This window comes from Salarias fasciatus, chromosome 23 (assembly GCF_902148845.1).
Source record: "Salarias fasciatus chromosome 23, fSalaFa1.1, whole genome shotgun sequence".
Classification (NCBI taxonomy): Eukaryota; Metazoa; Chordata; class Actinopteri; order Blenniiformes; family Blenniidae; genus Salarias; species Salarias fasciatus.
Window position 1 is genome coordinate 11901138 of NC_043766.1, and position 20853 is coordinate 11921990.

At 40.0% G+C, this 20853-nt stretch overlaps 1 protein-coding gene across 1 annotated transcript in view; it reads right to left on the reverse strand.

The window, feature by feature from the left end:
- Positions 1 to 20853, reverse strand: part of cachd1 (cache domain containing 1) — a 94470-nt gene that overhangs the window by 8871 nt on the left and 64746 nt on the right. The window contains exons 9-26 of the mRNA XM_030083377.1: positions 18336 to 18611; positions 17933 to 18082; positions 15222 to 15345; positions 14984 to 15101; positions 12082 to 12250; positions 11810 to 11952; positions 10870 to 11051; positions 10187 to 10297; positions 8788 to 8910; positions 8055 to 8154; positions 7816 to 7932; positions 7338 to 7498; positions 6919 to 7005; positions 4748 to 4864; positions 3353 to 3504; positions 2660 to 2821; positions 962 to 1039; positions 730 to 831 (exon numbers count right to left, since the gene is read on the reverse strand). Coding sequence (XP_029939237.1) covers positions 730 to 831; positions 962 to 1039; positions 2660 to 2821; positions 3353 to 3504; positions 4748 to 4864; positions 6919 to 7005; positions 7338 to 7498; positions 7816 to 7932; positions 8055 to 8154; positions 8788 to 8910; positions 10187 to 10297; positions 10870 to 11051; positions 11810 to 11952; positions 12082 to 12250; positions 14984 to 15101; positions 15222 to 15345; positions 17933 to 18082; positions 18336 to 18611 — 2472 coding nt within the window. The remainder of the gene's footprint in view (positions 1 to 729; positions 832 to 961; positions 1040 to 2659; positions 2822 to 3352; positions 3505 to 4747; positions 4865 to 6918; positions 7006 to 7337; positions 7499 to 7815; positions 7933 to 8054; positions 8155 to 8787; positions 8911 to 10186; positions 10298 to 10869; positions 11052 to 11809; positions 11953 to 12081; positions 12251 to 14983; positions 15102 to 15221; positions 15346 to 17932; positions 18083 to 18335; positions 18612 to 20853) is intronic.

Here is a 20853-nt window from a genome sequence, read left to right on the forward strand (position 1 = left end):
CCATATTGTGTTGTGGGGTGGGCTGGGTTAGTGTGACACATCTGAAAGCAACAAAACAAACATTTTCAAAGTGATTTAATACCAGGTGGAGAATGTAATCCCACCAGCATGTTTTGGCTCTGCCAGGCAGTCTCCTCCCAGACAGTAACATTAAAAAAGCTTACTGATTATATCCCTAACCCCTCACTTTAGAGATATATGTATTTCCTGTAGCACACAACCTGCCCATTCCCTCTGGAGCAAACTAGAGTCTGGACATGCCAGGATGATACATGATTATATTAATGTCAATAGAGCTGTAACTGTGCTTCTGCTGTTTCTGTCTGAGGTAAGATTTTACTTCAATGGACGCACAACTCATGCTGTACACATTAATTTTATGAGGTGCAGGGAGGCCCAGTTCAGCAACCTGTGGAAGATCGTTTTTTCACAAATCATTCATTTAAATATTTGAAATTAACTCACTGTAAGCACTGATTTCAGATTTAAGGAAAGTTCTTTCTTCACATGTATGTAATTAGAAATGTTTTGTTTTTTTATTTTTAAATTAATTTTTCAGCTTTTAGAAAACCACTAAAAGATTTTAGGAAATGTAATTCGAACATAATCATCAATTTTTTAACACAATGACTGGCATTTCAAGGGGGACTGACTGTTTTTTTGTCTTATTGTCGGCCTGGATTTCCTTCATAACAACACAAAACTATTAAACTGCACTGGCAGTCTTACCGTGGTCACTCTCCGTCCCCGATCGCCCCCAGTACCTCCGTCTCCGTTCAGGGGTGTGAGTGTGTCGTTCGATCACCGCAGCTATAAATCTTGTGTTACTGACTGAAAGTAAACACAGTACTCAGGCCAACACGGAAACACTGTCTGTACAGCAGCAAAATACATAGAGACTGTACTAAAATATCTCACAACATGTGTTGAAAATCAATGAGATGAAAATTACAGCACTTACTGATTCCTCTGTCCTCATGGCTGTCATCATCCCTCTCATCTCTTTCATTATCGAGGTTAGACATCCGCACTGACATTTCTGGAACGCCATAGAAGAACAAGGGAAACAGCTTAAGAAAAATACCAACACCACATAGTTGTCACTGTTTGATTACGTAGTGTGAGGTGAAGAGGTGCTTGTTAATAACAGATAGCTCATGATTAGCTCCAGAATGCATTAGACAGAAAATTGGCTATTCAGCGCACTGGTAAGCCATTACATTATGCCCACCTGCCTGATATTAAGCAATGTTATGTACAACCCCCTTTTGCTGCTAAAAACAGCTTTGATCTGTGTAGGCACTTCACAAGACCTCCACTAGGGGGCATCATGTGGCGCCTAATGTTGGCAACAGATTCTTTAGTTCCCGCAAGGTGCAAGCTGGGGCGTAAATTAATTTTCCTCAAAGGGACGTACGGTAAATGATCTGCAGCATATCAACCTCATGCATGGCAGAATCCAACATTTCCCAGGAGAACTCTGCCAGCCTTCCACTGTGTCTCCTAGAGCTCAGTGTTCTCCAGGAAAAAGGGCAGACATTTAAATAGCAACACACTATGCAGAAAAAAAAAAAAAAAAAACCCAGCACAAAACTGTGATTTATCTGACGAGACCACGTTTTCCTATTTTTCCTTCTGGTAATTTCAGCACTGGTGTCAACAGTACGGGCACCATGGCATGTCTGCAGATATGCTGTCCCATGCACGACAAACTGCATTTTGGATCTTTTCTGCCAGAACCAGCATTAACCTCTGCAGTGATCTGAGCTGCAGTAGATCATATGTTGTATCGGACTACAGGCCATCTTTTCCACCCAAAGTGCATTAATAAGTTTTTTCTGCTAATGATCCTGTCGCTGGTTCTCCACTTTTTTGATCTTGTTTCAGTTTTGGAGATGCTCAGACTCGTTCCTCTATTCAAACTTACTTAAATCCTTAGACCTGACCAGTTATCTGTACCAATTTTGAAAGCAAAATGTTTGCTATCTAATGAATATATCACACACACCCTTAAAAGGTGGCACAATAAAGCAATAATCAGTTTTTTACTTTGTCAGCAGTCACATTGTTATGGCAGATCAGTGTAAATAATGGCACATGTGGGTATTAAACATTTCTGAAGAAGGTGTCACAGAAATACTGCTCCTATAAACTGAAATTTAATGTACTTTTTAACCTTATCTTTGACCATAGGTGTCTCTATTTTGTGTAATAAATATACTACTTCACGAGCCAGCTGCTGGGTCCAGTGCTTTGTGGTGTGCAGCCAAACTTCACACCATGTTGTTCTAAGCTCTTTACAGAACTATCAGACTTGGACTGAAGACTTCAAACATGGCTGTAATCTCGTGTGATGCTTTTGTCAGTACGGCTGAGTAGCAGCAGTCGATGTGTTGATGCTAATGTCAGCCGTTTAGCGCCGAAAAACTCTGATTTGTGATCATGCTGCTTTAAAACTTTGTTTCATTCGGTTGAGATTTTATGAATGAATGAAAAAACATCAAGACAGACACAAACATAGTGTTGCTGAATATTTTTTAGTGCAAACAATACTGTATAAGCAGATTTGTGAATCTATCTTTTGTTTGATTTGTAATCTGTGGTGTTGTGAAATCACGGGAGCGTGGAGAAAAGGCAACATGTGAATGTTTGGTCTCACCCTGTGCAGCCAGTGGTGACATGTGCTGGTGAGAGCGTCTGTGGATCTGATGTCTGTAGGCGTACACGGCCAGCACCAGTACCATGATGCACCCCATGATCCCCCCAGCCACTGGGCCCACCGGAGCACTCTTGATCATGTTGAGAGACGCTACCTCTTCATCTGCAGAAGAAAGTGAGCCGAGGAGAAGGGAATAAATAGTAGGCAGAAGGTTGTTTAAAGAAGTCACAGAGGATTTCAGATGGCTCAAGAAAAGACAATACAACAAGCCAAAATCAAACAGCTCGCGCTCAGATCCTCACTCCTGCTGTGAAGCTGGTACATTTTCTACTTCACTTCTATTCTCTCATCAGTGTGAAATGCCATGGAAAAAAAAATAATAAAAAAATTCAACTGCAGCCAGGCAGCCAATTTTGCTCTTGAGAAAACTGAGAATCAATTTGAGAAAGATATCTAATCAACAGACAAGTTTCAGGAAAAAAAGTTTGGGAAATATGACTGTCAATGAACTACATGGCCAATAAAATATTTTGAGAAGCATGAAACTTTTTGGAAACACGTACATGAGTCTACTCTGGTAAAACCAATATAAAACAATCAAATGTAATTTAAAAACACATAACTCACATGTTTCTTCAACAACAGTGTGAACATAAAAAGATTAGTCATTTCTTTTGGCCTCATATATCTCACCTAAGAGACCAAGGCCATCTGCATAGGGACTCTTAGCACCAACGATGCCCCCAAAACACTCCTTCTGTAGGGCGCAGTAGGGCTTGTCCAGATGCGTCTTCCCATCACTGTCCACCATGCACCACTCGCAGTCCAGCACGCCAAAGCAGTCACTGTATCACGGTGCAGAACACAACAGTCAAAAGAAGTTCTGGGAGAGTAATCACTGTGGTTACTGAGAATCTGCAATCAATAAGCATTCGCAGTAGCTCTTGCTATAAGCAGTCAAGCCACTTTAATAGTCTCTGCAGTTATGATATAACTAATGACTTGGACGAGCAACTTGTTACTTTTGTCTTTGTCAACTAGCAACAAGCACATACCTGTGCTGCTGCTGCTGTTGAGGAACTTCGACTGAAATGTCAACCTGGGTCAGTCTATTTACCTATGAACTCATCTGGTTTCGATACATTTCTTTAGAATTTTATCAGTTTGGAGAAAGGACCACAATACTCAAATTTTTTTTTTAAAGAAAAAGAAATTTGTGAGTTACTTACAATATAAAGCGCATGCGCACGCACCCACACACTGCTATATCTACATCTATATGCATACGTATATGTAAGGAAATCAATGCATGTTATAGAAGATACCGTTGATGATAAAGCTACTTTGGTCATCTTTCATGTAGTTGTCAGTAATACCCAGGTTAAATATAACAGTGAAAATAACAGAGGTGCTCTTCAGTGGGAACAGTGGTGTCGGATAATAGGAGTGGAAACACTTCACACAGTTTACATGGCAGAGAGAGACAACAAATCTGCAGCACTGCAACATTTTTCTAATGGAAGACAAGCAAAACAAGAAGTAGAGAGCAAACAGCTCATTGAAACTAATTTCAGAATAGTTGAAGGTCAAATGTGGTGGCATCATAGTAATCTTCACTCCCTGATGTTAATAACATGTTGATATATTATTTAGTGCAATGGGCAAAAAGATAAAACTCAAAACGCATACTAGAAACAAATGTTTTAAATTTAATTGTATTGTATTTTAGCAAAACTGAATTCAATTTCTGTTAAGAAAAACATATGTCATTTTAAAGAAAATATTTCATTTGATTTTGGACTGCTTTGAAAAGCACAATCAACTCTGGCAGCATACATTTGGACACTTGAGCACACTTACACTTTCTAACCACTTGGTGGCAGCAGACTACTGAAATATGTGGATATCATTGTCTTGAGCGGACCTCGAACTTTACCTTAAGTAGACCTTGAACCCCATGGTAGCAGTAGCAGATTGTTCATGTCTCTAAAAACAGTGTTGGCGTACCATATACATCTCTTACGTGTGCATATTTTTTCATCACATCTTTTGATGTGATGTGTTATGAAGATGCAGTGTTTGGTGTACCTGCTGGTGTATCTCTGGCTACAGCGGGTGTTGATGCACTGGGGGAGGGTGTCATGCAGACTGGGATCAATAACATTCAAACTGACTGGTTCCTGATGCACTTCACAGCTGGGGTTCCTGCACAACAAGCAATCACAAAACACACAAGGTGAAAATATAGAAGGGTGCCAGCACATATCTGTGGTCAAAATGCAAAAGCAACATCCAACAGATAATCTTCACTCTAATCCCAGGATGAAATATGATTAAGTTCAACAAAAGCAAATGAAATGTGCGTGACATGAAATGCTGAAAAATGAAAGCATGAGCACAAAAACTTTGCTTCAGCATGTCAACGCATGTAAAGCAGCTCTAGGAAGACAAACATCAATGTTGCCTGACAAGAGACACAGTGAGAGGAAAAACTGACAGGGAAAATTTCTAATTGCACGTCTTCCAGAAATAAAGGAGGAATTGTAATTTGAAAAATTGACATGCTGTCAAAGGCTGCTGATGGCTGTTGAAAGGAGGTGGGTGAAACAAGAGAGATGTGAAAACACTGCAAGTGACAGGAGGGATGCAGAACGACTACAGCGTTTAAGAGGCGAGAGTCGGCGAGAAAGTGAGGTGGAAATAAAAGAAACACCCCCAAACAGAGGATGCAGAGGCAGGAAGCCCTAATTTTTTTTTCTTTTTTGAGGAAAACACACACACGCACACACACACACACACACACACACACACACACACACACACGGACACACAACTTCAACACAAATGAAGACAGGAACCTGAAAAGAACTTTGCAGCTTAGAAATACAGAGTACACTTATATTTAAGACCCCACCATAAATAAAGAGAGACAAAGAGACTCATGAAGTGTGAGATGTAAAGAAGTCAATAACACATGATCTTTTCTACATTTTACATGACACGTTTGTGTAAAAGAAATGTCTTCTAACAGAATAACCTTAACTTCTATTCTGTTCTATTAGTGTCTCTTTATTAACAGCACTAACCTATTGGCAAGCGGTATTATTTTGGCCGTTTGAAATATAGACTACTGTTGAGTCTTTTGAATTAAGGACAATGGTGAAGTATGGCTACACACAATACTAACAATCAATGCAATTTAAGAAATATATTCAAGTTACCAAGTTGAAAAGAAGAAAACAAAGAGTTTTTTGTGACAAACTTCATTCCTTCAATCTTGTGATTTCCTGCAACATTTGTCTGCTCTCATGTTTTATTCAGCATGTTGTTTTATCTTTGACAATGCACCCTGACTCTAGTGCAATGTGGGTAATCAACTTCATTTGTCCGAATTTTTGTCAGCAGACACTGTGAGGGTGAGTGGCTTTTGGATAATTTAGCCATACCACAGCATCAAAACTTTTTTTTTTTTTTTGCTGGCAGTGTAAGAAGACATATATTGCCTGTACTGGATCAGTCCAGTAGGGGGTGATAGCAATAGTTCATCAGTCATATTTGTGAGATTGTTACTACAGTCATATGTGCATAGCAGTTTATGAACAACGCTGTCAGGTGAGAATTATATTTGAAACATAGAAAAAAAGCACAAAAAAACTAAAACGAAAGCTGATGCAGAAACCTGCAGATTTAATGAAGAAATAAATGGATATTCCATTGTTTCAACATTCAGAAATGCTGTGCACATTTCTCTATTTTGCAATAAAACTGTCAATAAATCATGTAATATGTTTCAAGACCACAACATAAACCATACAAAATTCAGAGGCAGACCAGAGCGCTGCTTTTGAAATTTATTACTAATGTTTAAGCAACAAGTGTTTGTCTTTGGAGGATGGCAAGGTTTGTTGATGGCTTTGACTGACTGTCTGATCATTTTCGTTTGTATAACAACAACTTGACTGCAAGAATGATCATCGGTCTGCCAAGGAAACTTTCAGACTGTGTGTATGTGTGTGTGTGTGTGTGTGTGTGTGTGTGTGTGTGTGTCAGTTGATACGATTGCTGTCTGACACCACTTTGTTGTTACTGCCTACAGTCAGTAACACAAGTATTTCTGTCATTCCGTTCATCAACATTTCTTATAGAGGGGATAAATCTATATATATAGAAACATACTCATTTCTCCTGAGAATTATTTTTTTTTTTAATAAAATCAGTAATCTGGGTGCAGAGTTCACAGACACAGAGGCAGGACTGACCTGTTCTCAGCGTTGGTGAGGTTGCCTGTACACTCGTTCACCTCCAGAGGGCACTCACATGGACACTCACACTCATTTTGCTCCATTCTGATCAAAAGAAAGCAGATACAGGAAGTGTTGGTGAGGACAATTATTGCAGTGTTTTGCAGGTAGAAAAAATGGTTGATGATCAGATGCTGGTTTACTTTAAGCCAATTCAGCCAATAAATTCAGTGGAATAATGTAACTCCAAATATCGAATAAATATTTCGTAATACCTCTACTGTTGCATCAAGGAATCAAATTTTGTTTCTGAACTATGTACATGTAATGCAATTACACTTTTTATATTTTTATGTTCAACAGGACTAAGAGAAACAACATGTGGTGTATGCATGCTACGGTACATGCCTAGAGAAATATTTCATATAGTACAAGACCTGTGACAGTTGAGACAGAGGCGGTCCACAGTGCTGCAGGCACAAAATGCCAGAGAGTCGCACGTCTCATTGACAATTCCAGCAAAGGCGTTGGTGCCTGGGATTCTGGTGAGGCGGTACTTGGAACAGTGGCTACCATGTACCAGGTTGGTGAGATCCCCCTTCAAGAGAATTACACAGATTCATATATTGAAAATAGTGGCACTTAAAGACCCCATACAAATCCCAAATATCTAAAACAGTGGCCTGAAAATAAAGTAAAACCCAAATTTTACAAACTGAAAAAAGCAAATGATTTCATAAGAACATAATTTCCTCAAGTTTTTGACTGCAGAGAATATGAATATTAGCATTGCAACACCATGGCGTCACCACAAGGCAGCAGTGTTACACTGCAGTTTAAACACTCGCTGCTGAGGGAGGCCCTCAGGATTTTTTCTGTGGATATAAATTCCCAGGAAATGTCAATGTGACTTACCACTATGCTGGTGTTGAACTTGTAGAATCGCTGCACGGTGCGGTCGCTGAAGCTGTTGCACAGGTTTTTCTTGACAAAGTTGGGATGATTCAAAATGTCATTGGCCACCAGCGGCTCCTGTCATCAACAAGCAGAGGAACTATTAAAATGAAGCTCTTTGTCCAAGATGAACAATCCTTAAAATCACTTTTAATATACATAGAGATAGATTCTTTCCTTTCTTTTTTTTTTAAATTTACCTTGTGTGTTATGTGCTGTTGCTCTGCAGGAGCATGACCTTTAGGATCAATTAGAGTGGGGTGAGCAACGAGATACCCTCGGTCCTCCATTATGAAGCATCTGCAAAGTAAAAAAAAAAAAAATACAAAATGAATATTTGTATGTAAGAACCACAGACATTGAGAACACATCATCATTTACAAACATTTCTACTCATCAGACCACAATTTTTAATCCCATTTTTCCCAATACTGCAGTCTGCTCCATCTATCTGCATAACACAACTTCACTTTACTTCCCACCACTCCCTAAGTATTTTAACAAATACGGTTTCCCAGCTCCGTCTAGGTTAATCCTGTTTCATATGGCCCCTGAACACCAACAGAGAGCGCACGAAGGAAGTGGAGGGAAAAATGGGGAGAAAGACAGGGAAGATATGGGATTGGTAGAAAAAGGGGTGGAAGAAAAAAAAGGGATGGCGGGGGAAAAAAATGGAAACATAAAAGCTTGAGAAAGTATGTGGGACTGAGGAAGCAGCAATGACACATCTCCAGCAGGAATGTTATGATAATCAGCTTATGCCTTCTTCCTTTCCTCTTTCTTCTCAGTCCCATAGCAGGTTTAATTTTTGTTCAGCAAAAAGAAATTTATCCATCTTGTAAAGAAAGTCAAGGGGGTGAAAAACCAGAACACCAAAAGGAAAAAAAAAAAAAAAAAGAAGAAGTGGAGAATATATTTGCATGAAGAAGTTACCTGATCTTGTTGCCTTTGTCCTGGTTGCAGATGGGCAGCAGGTCGAGTAGGACCTTATAGAAATAGCGAAGAGTAAAGTCTATTCCCATGACTGCAACAGCATAACCAGGAGCCATCTGAGAGCTGCAGGAAAAAAACAATCACAAATCAGGAAAATGTAAAGGTTTTGTCTACACCAGGGTACCAAGACATGCGCCAACTAAACACGTGGCCACTTTTCTGCAAAACACTTAAATAAATTCACTATTTCTAAAAACACATTACAAGGAATACCAGACAGGGACAAACACACCGCACACACACATTCACTGGCAACTTGCCTCCGTGTACTGCAAACTGTATTTTATGCTCAGTGAGCCTTTGCACAACAGCATGATAATCCTGAATTATCACACACACTGACGCAGAGTGTTTGTATATACACTGAACACATGCATGAACCACTGTAAACACTTCTTTCAGTGAGCAGCACTGCGTCCATCACGGTGAACTGGATTTTAAGCTCTTGAACTGCAGACACTTTAGGCCACTGTTGCAGCACTCTGCTAAGTAGAAAAGATTTTACTGTGGTATTTCTGATATCTTGCAAAAAGGTAAGATATAGCACTTAAAATGAGAGCAGGTTCTCCATCTTGGCACTGATATAAGGCGGTTTAGAAATGCTTAGTTGCTTAAGGGCACCTTGGAGGAGCAGATATTTGAAGTTCACTGTGGCTGATCCAGACAATGTGATTGAGGGATATCATGCCACAAACTAGACAAACTGGAATGGAGGGCAGTCAGTGATGCCCTTCAGTTTCCTTCAAATCATTTCCTCTCGACAAAGATAGTGCCGGCTGGCTGAAATGACTACTGGGCTGAGGGCCTATAGCTGCCCATCTTGGCTCAAAATGATCCAGATAAAAAAGACTCAACGGGAAAAGCTGATCATTTTTATGCCAAGGAGTAAAGATTAATTCAGATTTGTCCACTAGCAGTCACTGTAAAGCAGTCCTATCAATAACTTAAGAAGACAGATTTGGATTTTACTTCAGTGCAGGAGATTTTAATGTATTCGCCTAATACAACCCAACTTGTCTGTCTGCGTGCTCCCTAAAGCTAAAAAGCTACAGGACATAAAAATCTGGCCAGTCACCAAACTGAATAAAACAACACGAGGGCAGAGGAATCTATGACCACCTGATTGTGCATCGTGCCACATAACCAAGGACTCGCTCTTGCTTTCTTGGAATATCATATCAACATTGGTGGGAGACTCTCAACTCTGAATAGCTCTCTTTGTGGTGTTTGCAGGGCTCCTGATATACCACCATAAGGACAAACAGCGTGAGGAAAATCTAAAACAAAATGACTTTATCACAGGACGACCGAGACCTTAAGGTCTGTCCAGGACTCTCACCTGGAGGCATGGATGGTGTGGCTTATGGTAACAACATAACCTGCACCTCCCACATCCAGGTACGGTCCAGTGAAGGTGATGAGGCCTGGGTTAGCCACAGCATGCTGGTACCTACAAACAACACCAAATAACAGGACAGTTCTACTTACAGCAGTATTCAAAGGTCTAGATGTTGAATTCCTCTTGTGTTTTTGTGGAGCTCATTCACTGATACTTCAGAGATTTCTAATGTTTCTAATGTTTCTAATGTCTCAATGTGATTTAACTTTAGCTGTGGAAGTAGACAGATACAGCACTCATCAGAGGACTTTAATACAACAGCTACTTTCACAGAAATATAGTCTCAAAAAATAAAAGTAAGTCTAATTTCAGTTTGAGTAAGACGCACTAACAAGGCTGATTGTTTCAGCTTGATATACATGTGCTCTCAGTTTCATTGTCCCTGTGCAGATTTAATTAAAAGCATAATGAACATACAAAAGTTGTCACAGTCAGCAAATGATAACTCATCACTGATACTGGAGAGGTGTGATGGGACGACACTTAATGGCTACAGGCACACAAACCCTCTTTCTCTACTGGTCCCACCCGATGATTTCCTTCTGCTCCCCTAAAACTCCCATGTACACACACGCCTGGCCTACCCTCTCCCTCTCTCCGCAACCCTCCCGACTAAGCCTCACCATTGTCTGCGGGTCGGGTCAAAGGCTTTGTCCATGAGTGATCCTGGGTAAATCCGGAGCACCCCACTGGGCGTTGCTATGTAACGGCGCACAATGTAGCAGTTGAGGCTACTCATTTCCATTAGTCTCATCCACTCATCCGTGACGTGACTGGTCGCCATAACCTCGTTCCTGACGGAGGACTGTAGAAGATAGAGGACGGAGAGATGAAAGAAGGGAACGAGAGAGAAGTCGGAACATGAGGGTGGAATAGAATACAAGTAAAAGTTTTTAAAAACTGTTTCAAAGTGAAGTTAGACAACATTTTTCATTTACATAAAACGTCTTTTCAAAACAACTGAAATCATTTTATTTTTTTCCATCAAGAAAGTACAACCAGTGATGTTCAAGAACACAGCATTCTGAGATAAATGCAGCTTGATAAGACCCAAATCACTCCACAAACATTTTTCAGCCAGGCTTCGGAGTTTGCAAAGGTCACTATAGGGGGTCTTTAAGACCAGCCTGGGAATCAGCACTGGGACGACGGCTCGGAGTTCAAACTCTGACTCCCCCCAGGACAGGAATGCACACAGAATGCCAAAACCCATGCTGGGATCTGTCCTCTTCTTAAAGATCCAGAACATTATTTAACTTTTCTGAATTTTAGTTGCAATAAAAAACAACCAACACGATAGTTAAGATGGTGCAAAAAGTGAACTTCAAAGTTGCAAGAATCCAGTCAAGTCTTTGCCACACATCAACTGTATTTGAAAGTGTTGCCGATTATCTGATCATTTCCACAGAGAAATATTTGTGCACGTGGCTGCAACTCCATGGTGAGAGTGGTCAGAGGCAACAGAACAGTTCCGTCACTATGTTCATCAACATTTTCTTATGGGGGATAAATTCATATATATGGAAATGCACTTCTGTGTGTGTGTTCCTGGTGCTTGTGTACCTTGAGGCCTGGATTGGCTATGAGCCTGGTGTTGTCACTCAGGTAGGCAGTGTAGTGCTCCACCATTCGCTTTGTTTCTGGCTGACTGAGGTGTTCATACGGGGAAGAGAAACTTCCAGCTGCCAGCATCACTGTGGGAGACTCTGGAATAAAGACAAAATGGGGAAAAGGAGACCGTCAGTGTTGCTAATCAATGTTTTGCTGCTGACTGTGTGAAAATGCAAAGTTTGTCGACTAAAATTCATCACATAGGAGCTCAGATGCACCCTCACCAACAGTGGCAAGCTGTTTGAAGTGCAGACAAGAGCTGGGCTGACCCAGCAGGTCCAGACGATGGTACAGAAGCTTGGAGCTGGGTGCTGTATTCAGGTTCTTCAGCTGCTTCACTGGGATCTCCGGCTGCACGTACACAATGCACAGGATGAACGATGTGTCCTGGACCTGGGCAGACAAAACAGGGAAAGAAGAGCACGTCACTTATATTTTACACCAAAGGATGTTGAATAAGATGTACCAGGTTATTTCAAACAATCTAACAGTCTGCAACCCAAAACAGCACAGTATTCTGAGCCAAGTTACTCTTTAAATTTTATCTGGAATAAACAATTTAACATCGAGAAAGAAACAACACAGTTTTTTTTTTCTTAAATGAAACTCGCCATTAACTGCTGTTGTTGGGGACCTTTTCCAGCCTCACAGTATATTAAGTATGGTTTGCAAGAAGGATTTACTCAAACTAACAAAAACTATATAAAACACACGTAAGCCAGAGCTAGTCACTTTGTGTTTTTAGGATGGTCTATTCCCCTGGAAACAGAAAAAAAGCTTTATTCAGCATTCTGTGGAAAGGCAACACTATTTTAATGCAGCTATGTGACACAGACCAAGTTTGAAGTATCATAAAACTTTAATTCCAGAGTAATGACTTCTTCTTTCACTAGCAACTGTGATAAATAGGCAATATTCAGTAACTTGCAAGGCACAGGATGTGACACACATTCGTGTGATGTGGTGATTAATAAACTGTAGTACAGTGTTTATATGACTGAATCCAATTTGACATGATCCAGAATAGTAGCCAATGAGACAATCCCTCCTGGCTCATGTTATTTTTATTTTTTTCCAGTGTTTATTGTCAACTATCACAGCCAGTGTTTTATGGGCCACAGGCGAAGATAAATGTGTCCTTTTTAACACCTGCTTTCAACACTCTGTGTCTAAGTGAACCCCGTAGGGCCAGTCTGCTCCAAAAACCTGAGACTTTTTACCTAAATCATGCAAGCTGTCAAACATATAGCCAGACGGCTTCCTTCAAAACCCAACAGCTTCTCATAACAGAAACCCATCTCTATTTTAACAGTGGTTACAACAATTAAAAAAAAACAAAAAAAACAAACTTCTAAAGTGCCTGTTGGGCATCACTCGTCCAATAAGAAGACAGGTGAAACAACAAATTATCATCAGTTGTTGTTGCAGGCTAAAGCACGCATTTTTCTGGCTGCCAAAAGCTAATTTGCAGAAAAAATGGAAATCGCTGCCAAAGTCAGGACAGAGGTACGCGTTTGAATCCTCGCACCCACTGAAAAAAAATGCAAAATGACAGAGGCTTTTAAAAAATGTTAAAGTAAAATGCCCAAATTGAGCGTGATATTTTTGCTCCTGCCAAAAAGTCTAAATGTCAGAAAGCAAAAGCACTTCGTATGGCGTGATGTTATTGCTGTCCTGTTGCCATTTGTTCCTAAAACATGACACTTTTGCGTTGGAGAGGAAAAGCAGACCTGTTATACTCACTTGTTGTAACGAGCTCTTCTTTGCTCCTGGTTCTCTGTTCAACCAGTTACCACCCTTAAAACCCTTCCTTCCTCTGACATGACCGCTGAGTTTATTTTTAATGTTTAGGATTTCATTTTGTTCCCTCTTCTGTGTATAAAATTTGTGGAGCTCTCATCTCCCTGGAAACCAAGAAAGGCTGCAGGCCAAGATCATTTGGAACCATATTTTTGGAAAACTTGCAGCTGATTTTATTGCGACCTTTATAACCTCACCCTCACTCAAAAGGTCATTTCAGAAAGTGTGGAAATCATCTCATGTACTGCCACTGTTAAAAGGAGGGGACCCTACTTCACTCAACAAATAGAACCATTTCAAACGTGTTTGTTTTGTTGAAGATCCTTAAAATATGGGTGAGTGATCAATTGAAATACTTTATGAATGATACTAAAAACCTCTCTCCATGCCAGTCTTGTGTCAGAAAAGAACGTAGTACCGTCACAGCATCTTTAAAGCTTGTCAATGACAGAAATAATGCATTGAACTATTTGAAAGTTTGTGCCGGTCTCATTATTGATCTTTCAGTGTGTTCAGTGTGTTTTTCAATGTTTATTACATGCAAACGTGACTTTGCGCTGCTGTCATGTTGACCAGGGCTCCCTTGAAAAACCCTGCATTCTCAATGGAAATACAATGGTTAAATAAAAGTTTTTAAAAAATTAATTGACAAAGGTCTGAGGGACAGGCAGTTTGCGGGTGTGGGAACGTTCGTTTTCATTACATCTACTAATTTAATGCGGCGGAGGCTTGGTGGAAAAATAAAGGCTTAGAGCATACATCTCCATCCTGCTTTAAAAGAGAAGTGTTTCAATGATAAAGAGCTTCAGACAGAGAGGGAGGAGAAAGTAAATTTAATCATTATTGCTTCAGTCCCAACAACAGTTGACTGGCCCAGAGCCACTGTGAATAATTGGTTGTCCAAGGACATTTTTTTGGCATCAGAGACGCAATCCTGTACTACACTATAGCCGACTGACACTCAGAGAGTTTTATTGAACTCTGCTGCTTCATTTCAACAAAAGCATTCACACAGTTGTTTTTATCTTTGTGCTTAACATCACAATCATACAGACAATAAAAAAATGTGAAAATGAGACGTGGGTCTTTTCTTCTTCTGTGTGGCATCAATTTGTACGTAAGATATTAATCATTTGTAAACCCATACATAACTTACAGACTACTGGAACGTCTGACCTCAGTAAACTCATCTGTCAAAATGAAGTCTTGAAGTCTTTCCATCACAATTTCCTCCACAAAAAATACGAAAAATACTTTATAATTTGAAAATAAAATAAGTTTGAAAGTTGCAATATTTGTTTGCTCTCTGCGTTTGTGGACACTTACCAGTTTCCAGGCGTAGCTGACATTGTACACATCCTTGCTATTGTCCCTGAGTCGGTTGGTGTGCCAGGACAGAGAGGAGTTTACCGGCACAGCGATCACCTGACTGCCAAGAGGGAGGCTGCAAGAAATACACATACAAATCACAAAATGCCGCAAATTCTACCGCGTACACATCCACAGCCAGAGACTATATGCAAAGACAATTTACGGCTGTCAAAGATGTTTCATTCTTTCTTACCTGAGGATGTTGTGACGGACAACAGGGAATCCTGGGATGTTCTCATAGTGGATAATATCGGTGTGCAGTGGAGGCTCCGTCATCAGGTAGGGTCGTGTCAGTGACGGGTGCATCAAGGTGTAGCCTGAAAAACCAGACAATTATTTTTCAGCACCAGCATCACGCTTGTTTGATACTTGTACCAAAAACTTGCAGAGAGCGACGACAACACAGGATTTCATAATATACTGTAAACACACCAGCAACAACACCTGTTGTAGCTTCTAAACAAACCACCAATAAAATGAAGTCAAGTTATTGACATCAAACTTACGAAATCACGTTTTTCTTTGTTTCCTTTAGGTTGATAATTTATTTATCCACTCGTTCATCAATGCATCCAAAATTTTAGTCTCATTTAAAAATAAATGAATTCCTGAAATCTGTTGGGAAACTACAAGCTCTGAACCACAAGACTGCTCAACAGGAGCTTGATGGCAAAAACAGCAACAAAACAAATCACTGGCATACTGTTAAGAAGTACAGTGTTGTGACAAACATATTTTAATAATAATGCACTCACTATTTGGGGAGATCAAAAGTTTCCAACAGACTGATCTATGAGTCTGTCAGTCCTTATAGAAAAATACCGTAACAGGAGCAATCTGCAGGATGTCTGTCTGTTCTTTGTTTCTTGTACCTGAGGAAATGTGTGACGGACTCCTAAGGAGGACTGTTGTCCCTGTGATGCTTATCCATCATTGAGAACTACAAAGACCCGCAGTTAAATCACTTCACGATGGCTGGTAACGTTATATTTAGCCAGCTCACAGTGGCCACCTTGATATACATGTCTCCTTGAAACCAACTTATTTTCATGTGCATCTGATTGAGCATAGAATTTTAGATATGTTTTAATTCTATTTTTTTCCATTTATAATGCTTCTGATCTCTGTGTGTCTCAAATCCACTCAACAGCTGAAATGTATAACTGGCATGTACATATAAAGACATATAATTATATAAACAACAGCATACTCTTTGTCTGGCCTATAAACATAACCACATAAAGTCATCATTTAATGCACAGAGTGGCCTCTGTACTAAAATATTTCACATTTACTCATCTCTTTTTTAGAACTCTTAGCAGCAGATTTTTGAAGACCAGTGAATAACTTTAATGAGATCCATTTGTCATTTTCTTTCAGCAGAGTTGCAACTCTAATGAACAAAGTGTAGTAACAAGTTATAATTTGAAAGCATATTTACTACAATAAACACTCTGGAATACTAAACAGGCTCATTGAAATGCAAAGAAAATAATTTAAAAAAAAAAAAACACTGCTACAAAACTTCACTTAAAATATTTATCTTTATCAATAGAAAAAAAAGTCATGTACTACGACTCATTTCAAGCTTCAAGCTGAGACCATGTGATTTACTTTGCACATGTTTTATGACTTTACCCTGCTTCCCTCCTGCTAAAATCCATACCATCTGCAGTCAAATTTCCTACGCTCACTCCTTTTCTAAGCTGCTCAGAAACATAAAATGATTTTCTATGGAACAAGCTTTTACAAATATTTTTGCGTTTGTTCTTTGAGCAGAATGGCACAGTTTCCAAGATCCAAAGACCTTAAAAAATTAAATGAGGTTACAGACATTCCTGCCTGTCTCTCCCAAAAAAATTCTCAAATGTAATGTCTAATGGTAAAATTGCTGTTGAGACAGTGTAGAGTGAAGGGAAACATCTTTGCACGCCACTATGCACTACATTTGAATACCAACAAAAATTGTTGGCATTCCTATTCCTGACAGCATCCATTTTCACCTCTGTGCTGGCAGCAGAGGATGCAGTCGACCCCGACACTGGAGGTGAAAGGAGCACAACTGAAAAATACCTCAGTATGTCATTTCCTGGAAGCTCTACATTTTAAAACTGAAGGTTAAACTGCAGAGGCCAGAACTCCTCTTCTCATTCCACTTGTAACACAAATTGTATTCTGTTGGAGGGACGTTTTAATGCTTGATTTGCTTTATCTTGTGTGTTCTGTACTGGTAGGAAGTAGACTGATACATTTCACCAAAGTAAACAGAACCAAGCGACTGTGCCATCAAGCTAAAACCTGACGATTGCTGGTCCACAGAGCACAACCTGCCCGTTGTGGAGCACCAGCATGTGAGTCAAGACCTCTGCACATGAAGCCAAGACAAACCAAGGCCGGACATGAGCGCTAACCACACCGCGCTGTGGCGGCACGTGGCTCAAGAGAGAATGAAATGTAGAACAAAAAACAAACCCCGCTACCGACAAGATGCCAATTAAGTCTAATAAGATATAATGGCTGTGGAGGAAGTTAAGGCAAATAAAACTTGAACATCAAGCTGTACCCAGACTGCCTTTAATAAGCGGAAACTAATCACGACTGATATCCTGAAAGTTCACGTTAATGCTTAGTGGACCACTTGAGTTGGTAGATTTTCTCGACTGATATGGCTGAGAAACTCAAAGAACTACACAGTATATTCTGTTTCCCGTCTGTTCACCTGGCTATCTGTTGTGCATGTGCATTAAGAAAACATGTTGGGAATAGGTTTAAAAACATAAATGATTATTGCTGCAAATGCAACATAGAAATATTTACTTTTAGAACAACTGCTGCAGCAGATGACTTTTAACATTTCTATGTAATCAACATGGTTAGTTTGCACTGAGCTGTTTATGTACTTACCTTTATTGTCAATAAGGAAGGTGTACGAAGCCAGAGAGTCCTGGTAGTATGTAACATCCTCCAGTATGTAGGCCAGGTTCACGTCGACCCCGACCACACCCAGAAGCAAGTTCCCAAAATAACATGGCCGACTCACAGTCATTATAAACCCTGGTGAAATAAGAACAAGCAGTGTCGTCAGGTTAATGTTATGCTGCTTTAATGGTCTTACACATCATGCGTAGTGCTTTTTTTTTTTTTTTTTAACTACTTCAGCAGTCTCAAATGACTCTATAGCCACCTTTATCCATTGGCAAGTGCACACACACGCACACGTTTCTGACATGCAATCTACTTTTGAAAGTGACGTATTATCATGTCAGATGACAGAGCGGTTCCAGTTGAGTTGTTGAACACTACGTACCATCGCCCATCGGGTCAGCATAGGGCAGGCTGAAGCGGGCCAGGTCAATCATGCGATTTGGCAGGTTGATGTAGAAACGTCCCACTGTTGTTTCCAGGTTGCTCAGCTGGTTCAGCACCATCATGCTGCCCTTCAATACGGGCATCATGAAGACTCCAGACGAGGAGGCCACAGAAGAGCGTTCTCGGTCAGATGTTCTGTCAACGCCATACTTCACGGAATTCTGCTCAGCGAGGTCCCTCAGGAAAGCCAGCTCCTTCAAGCCTGTGACCCCCTCTGCAGGATGACACCATGGGAAAGAGCATTTGGCAATCTGACAGTGGAATATGACTGATTTACAGGAACAGATATTAAGACCAAATTTGTAACTGATGCCATGGTTGCAGGCCTTTTAAGGGAGTAAGGAAATACATGTGGCGGTGAATGAATGGAAGCTAAAAAAAAGTAAACAGCTCTTCATTGAGCACATGACTCCAAGTCTTTTATGAAGAGGCAACTTGCTGCTTTTGTTCCCTTCAAGCAGTTTAAAAAAAAAAAAAAACCTCTTCAAAAAACTCAGAAGAAGAAATCGCCCTTTTGCCACCAACCACAGGATAAGTTCAAAGTCTTGTGACAGAAACGCTATTCTTAGAACAATTAACCTCATGCAGTTCCCTTTTTCAAAATGCTCGCATTAAAGGGCCTTGTAATAAACTTGGCCACATGAATTCCTCGACTGATTTGGCATGACCAGCAGCGAGAATTTACACATGCAAGCTCTGGCTTCTTATCCTGCATCCTGATCTCTATAAGCTTGTGCTGTAAAATCCCAAGCCCATGTCAACCCAGCTGTTGTGTGTCAGGCTCAGAGACTACAACATTTATAGAGCTCTCATCACTTTACAGAAAATGTACAATGGTAAAATGAATACACAATTTAGTCGTTATTTTTCCAAGCCTCAAAAGGTCACTTAGAGGAGGATGGATAACGATGGCAGACCCCTACAGCTGTCACCTGGAACATTTGGCATCCTCCAATCTATTGAGGAGGATAAAGCAGAACGTCTGCCAGCATTCAATCATTGACTGGATTACAGCAGAATCTCTTTTTAATGCCAAGGCTCTGCTCTTTTGATCATCACACTGGGCCACAGATAGGAGGCAATGTCACCGTGGGTGGCAGTGTCAAACCAACACTAAGAGGAAATGTCGCTGAAGGTACAAAATCCTTTCAGTTTACATTACAAAATGAAGAAATATTACCGAGCTTACCATGAAAAGTATGTTTCTCAGATGTGTAAAATTACATAAAGAAGTTTATCTTAAGCTTATCTATCTTAAATTCCAGTCATGTTTACAGACAGGGATTCTTTTAAAATTGGCTACCATTTATCTTCTACTCTGTATTTCTTTAAAGATATTTAATGTCTTTGCTATCACAACCAGCTGCCAAGTATCTGGAATTTGCTTCTTCCGACTGCTTTCTTCTGAGGGAGTTGCTGATATGTCAAGACTGCTGGCTAAGATCTGTTTAGATTTTGTGCAATATGTTTCTCTTAAAGGTGCGCTAAGGAGTTTTTCAACTTTAAAAATACTTATTTTCCACCATAAATATGTTACACATTTTTAATGATGTGTACAATGTGCCCTGACATATTCATTGCAAGTACCTCTAACAGCGCTAAATTGTCACTTGAAAGTTGCAGTGCCGGTCCGGCACCAGAATTTTTTGGGGGAGAATTTGAAAGGAATGACTTAATGCGCGTTCCAGGTGGCCTGATTTAGTTAAATTTCGTTTTGTCCGCCATTACTCCACCAGATGCTTAGTGAGCAACAACTGAACAGGAGCTTCCAGAAAGTAGAAAAGACTGGCTTCTAGCACTGCCACAGCTCCAGCACAGACTCCACCAGGTAAAAGAAACTTAAATCTTACTCGAGCGCTACTAAAAGAGCGAGAGAGGAGTTCCCCTCTTCCGTGCACGCAAGCCACAGGCACGAGTTTTTCACTAAGATGCATTACGCCCAAGGCCTGCAGGGGGCGCTGTTTCACATAAAACGTGCAAACTCCTTAATGCACCTTTAAGCCATCACTCTTCTTCACTCCACAAGTAAAATGAAGAATTACACACACCTTCACAAATTGTCTCCATTTCCCCTAAGAATTGTGAAAAATGATGTTATTTTCCAAACATAAGAAGTATTTTCCAATGGAAACTGTTATTGAAACACTCATGGTGCAGTTAAGTATTTTTTTTTCTTAAGAAATCTTTACTTAATTACAAACAATCAAAAAGTAAAACAAAAGTAATTTGACACTGACCTGATATTAACGTTTATAAAGTTTACGTCAGCTGAACAAGGAACCTCCAGAGTCCAGAACCGTGATGCTAGTCGCGTACTGGTCTAAGTTTAAAATGTTAATTCTCCTTTGAATTAGGTCTGAAAATGTCAGGGGTCTTATAATGAGGATCCAATGCAGCATTGATATATATATATATATATATATATATATATATATATATATATATATATATATATA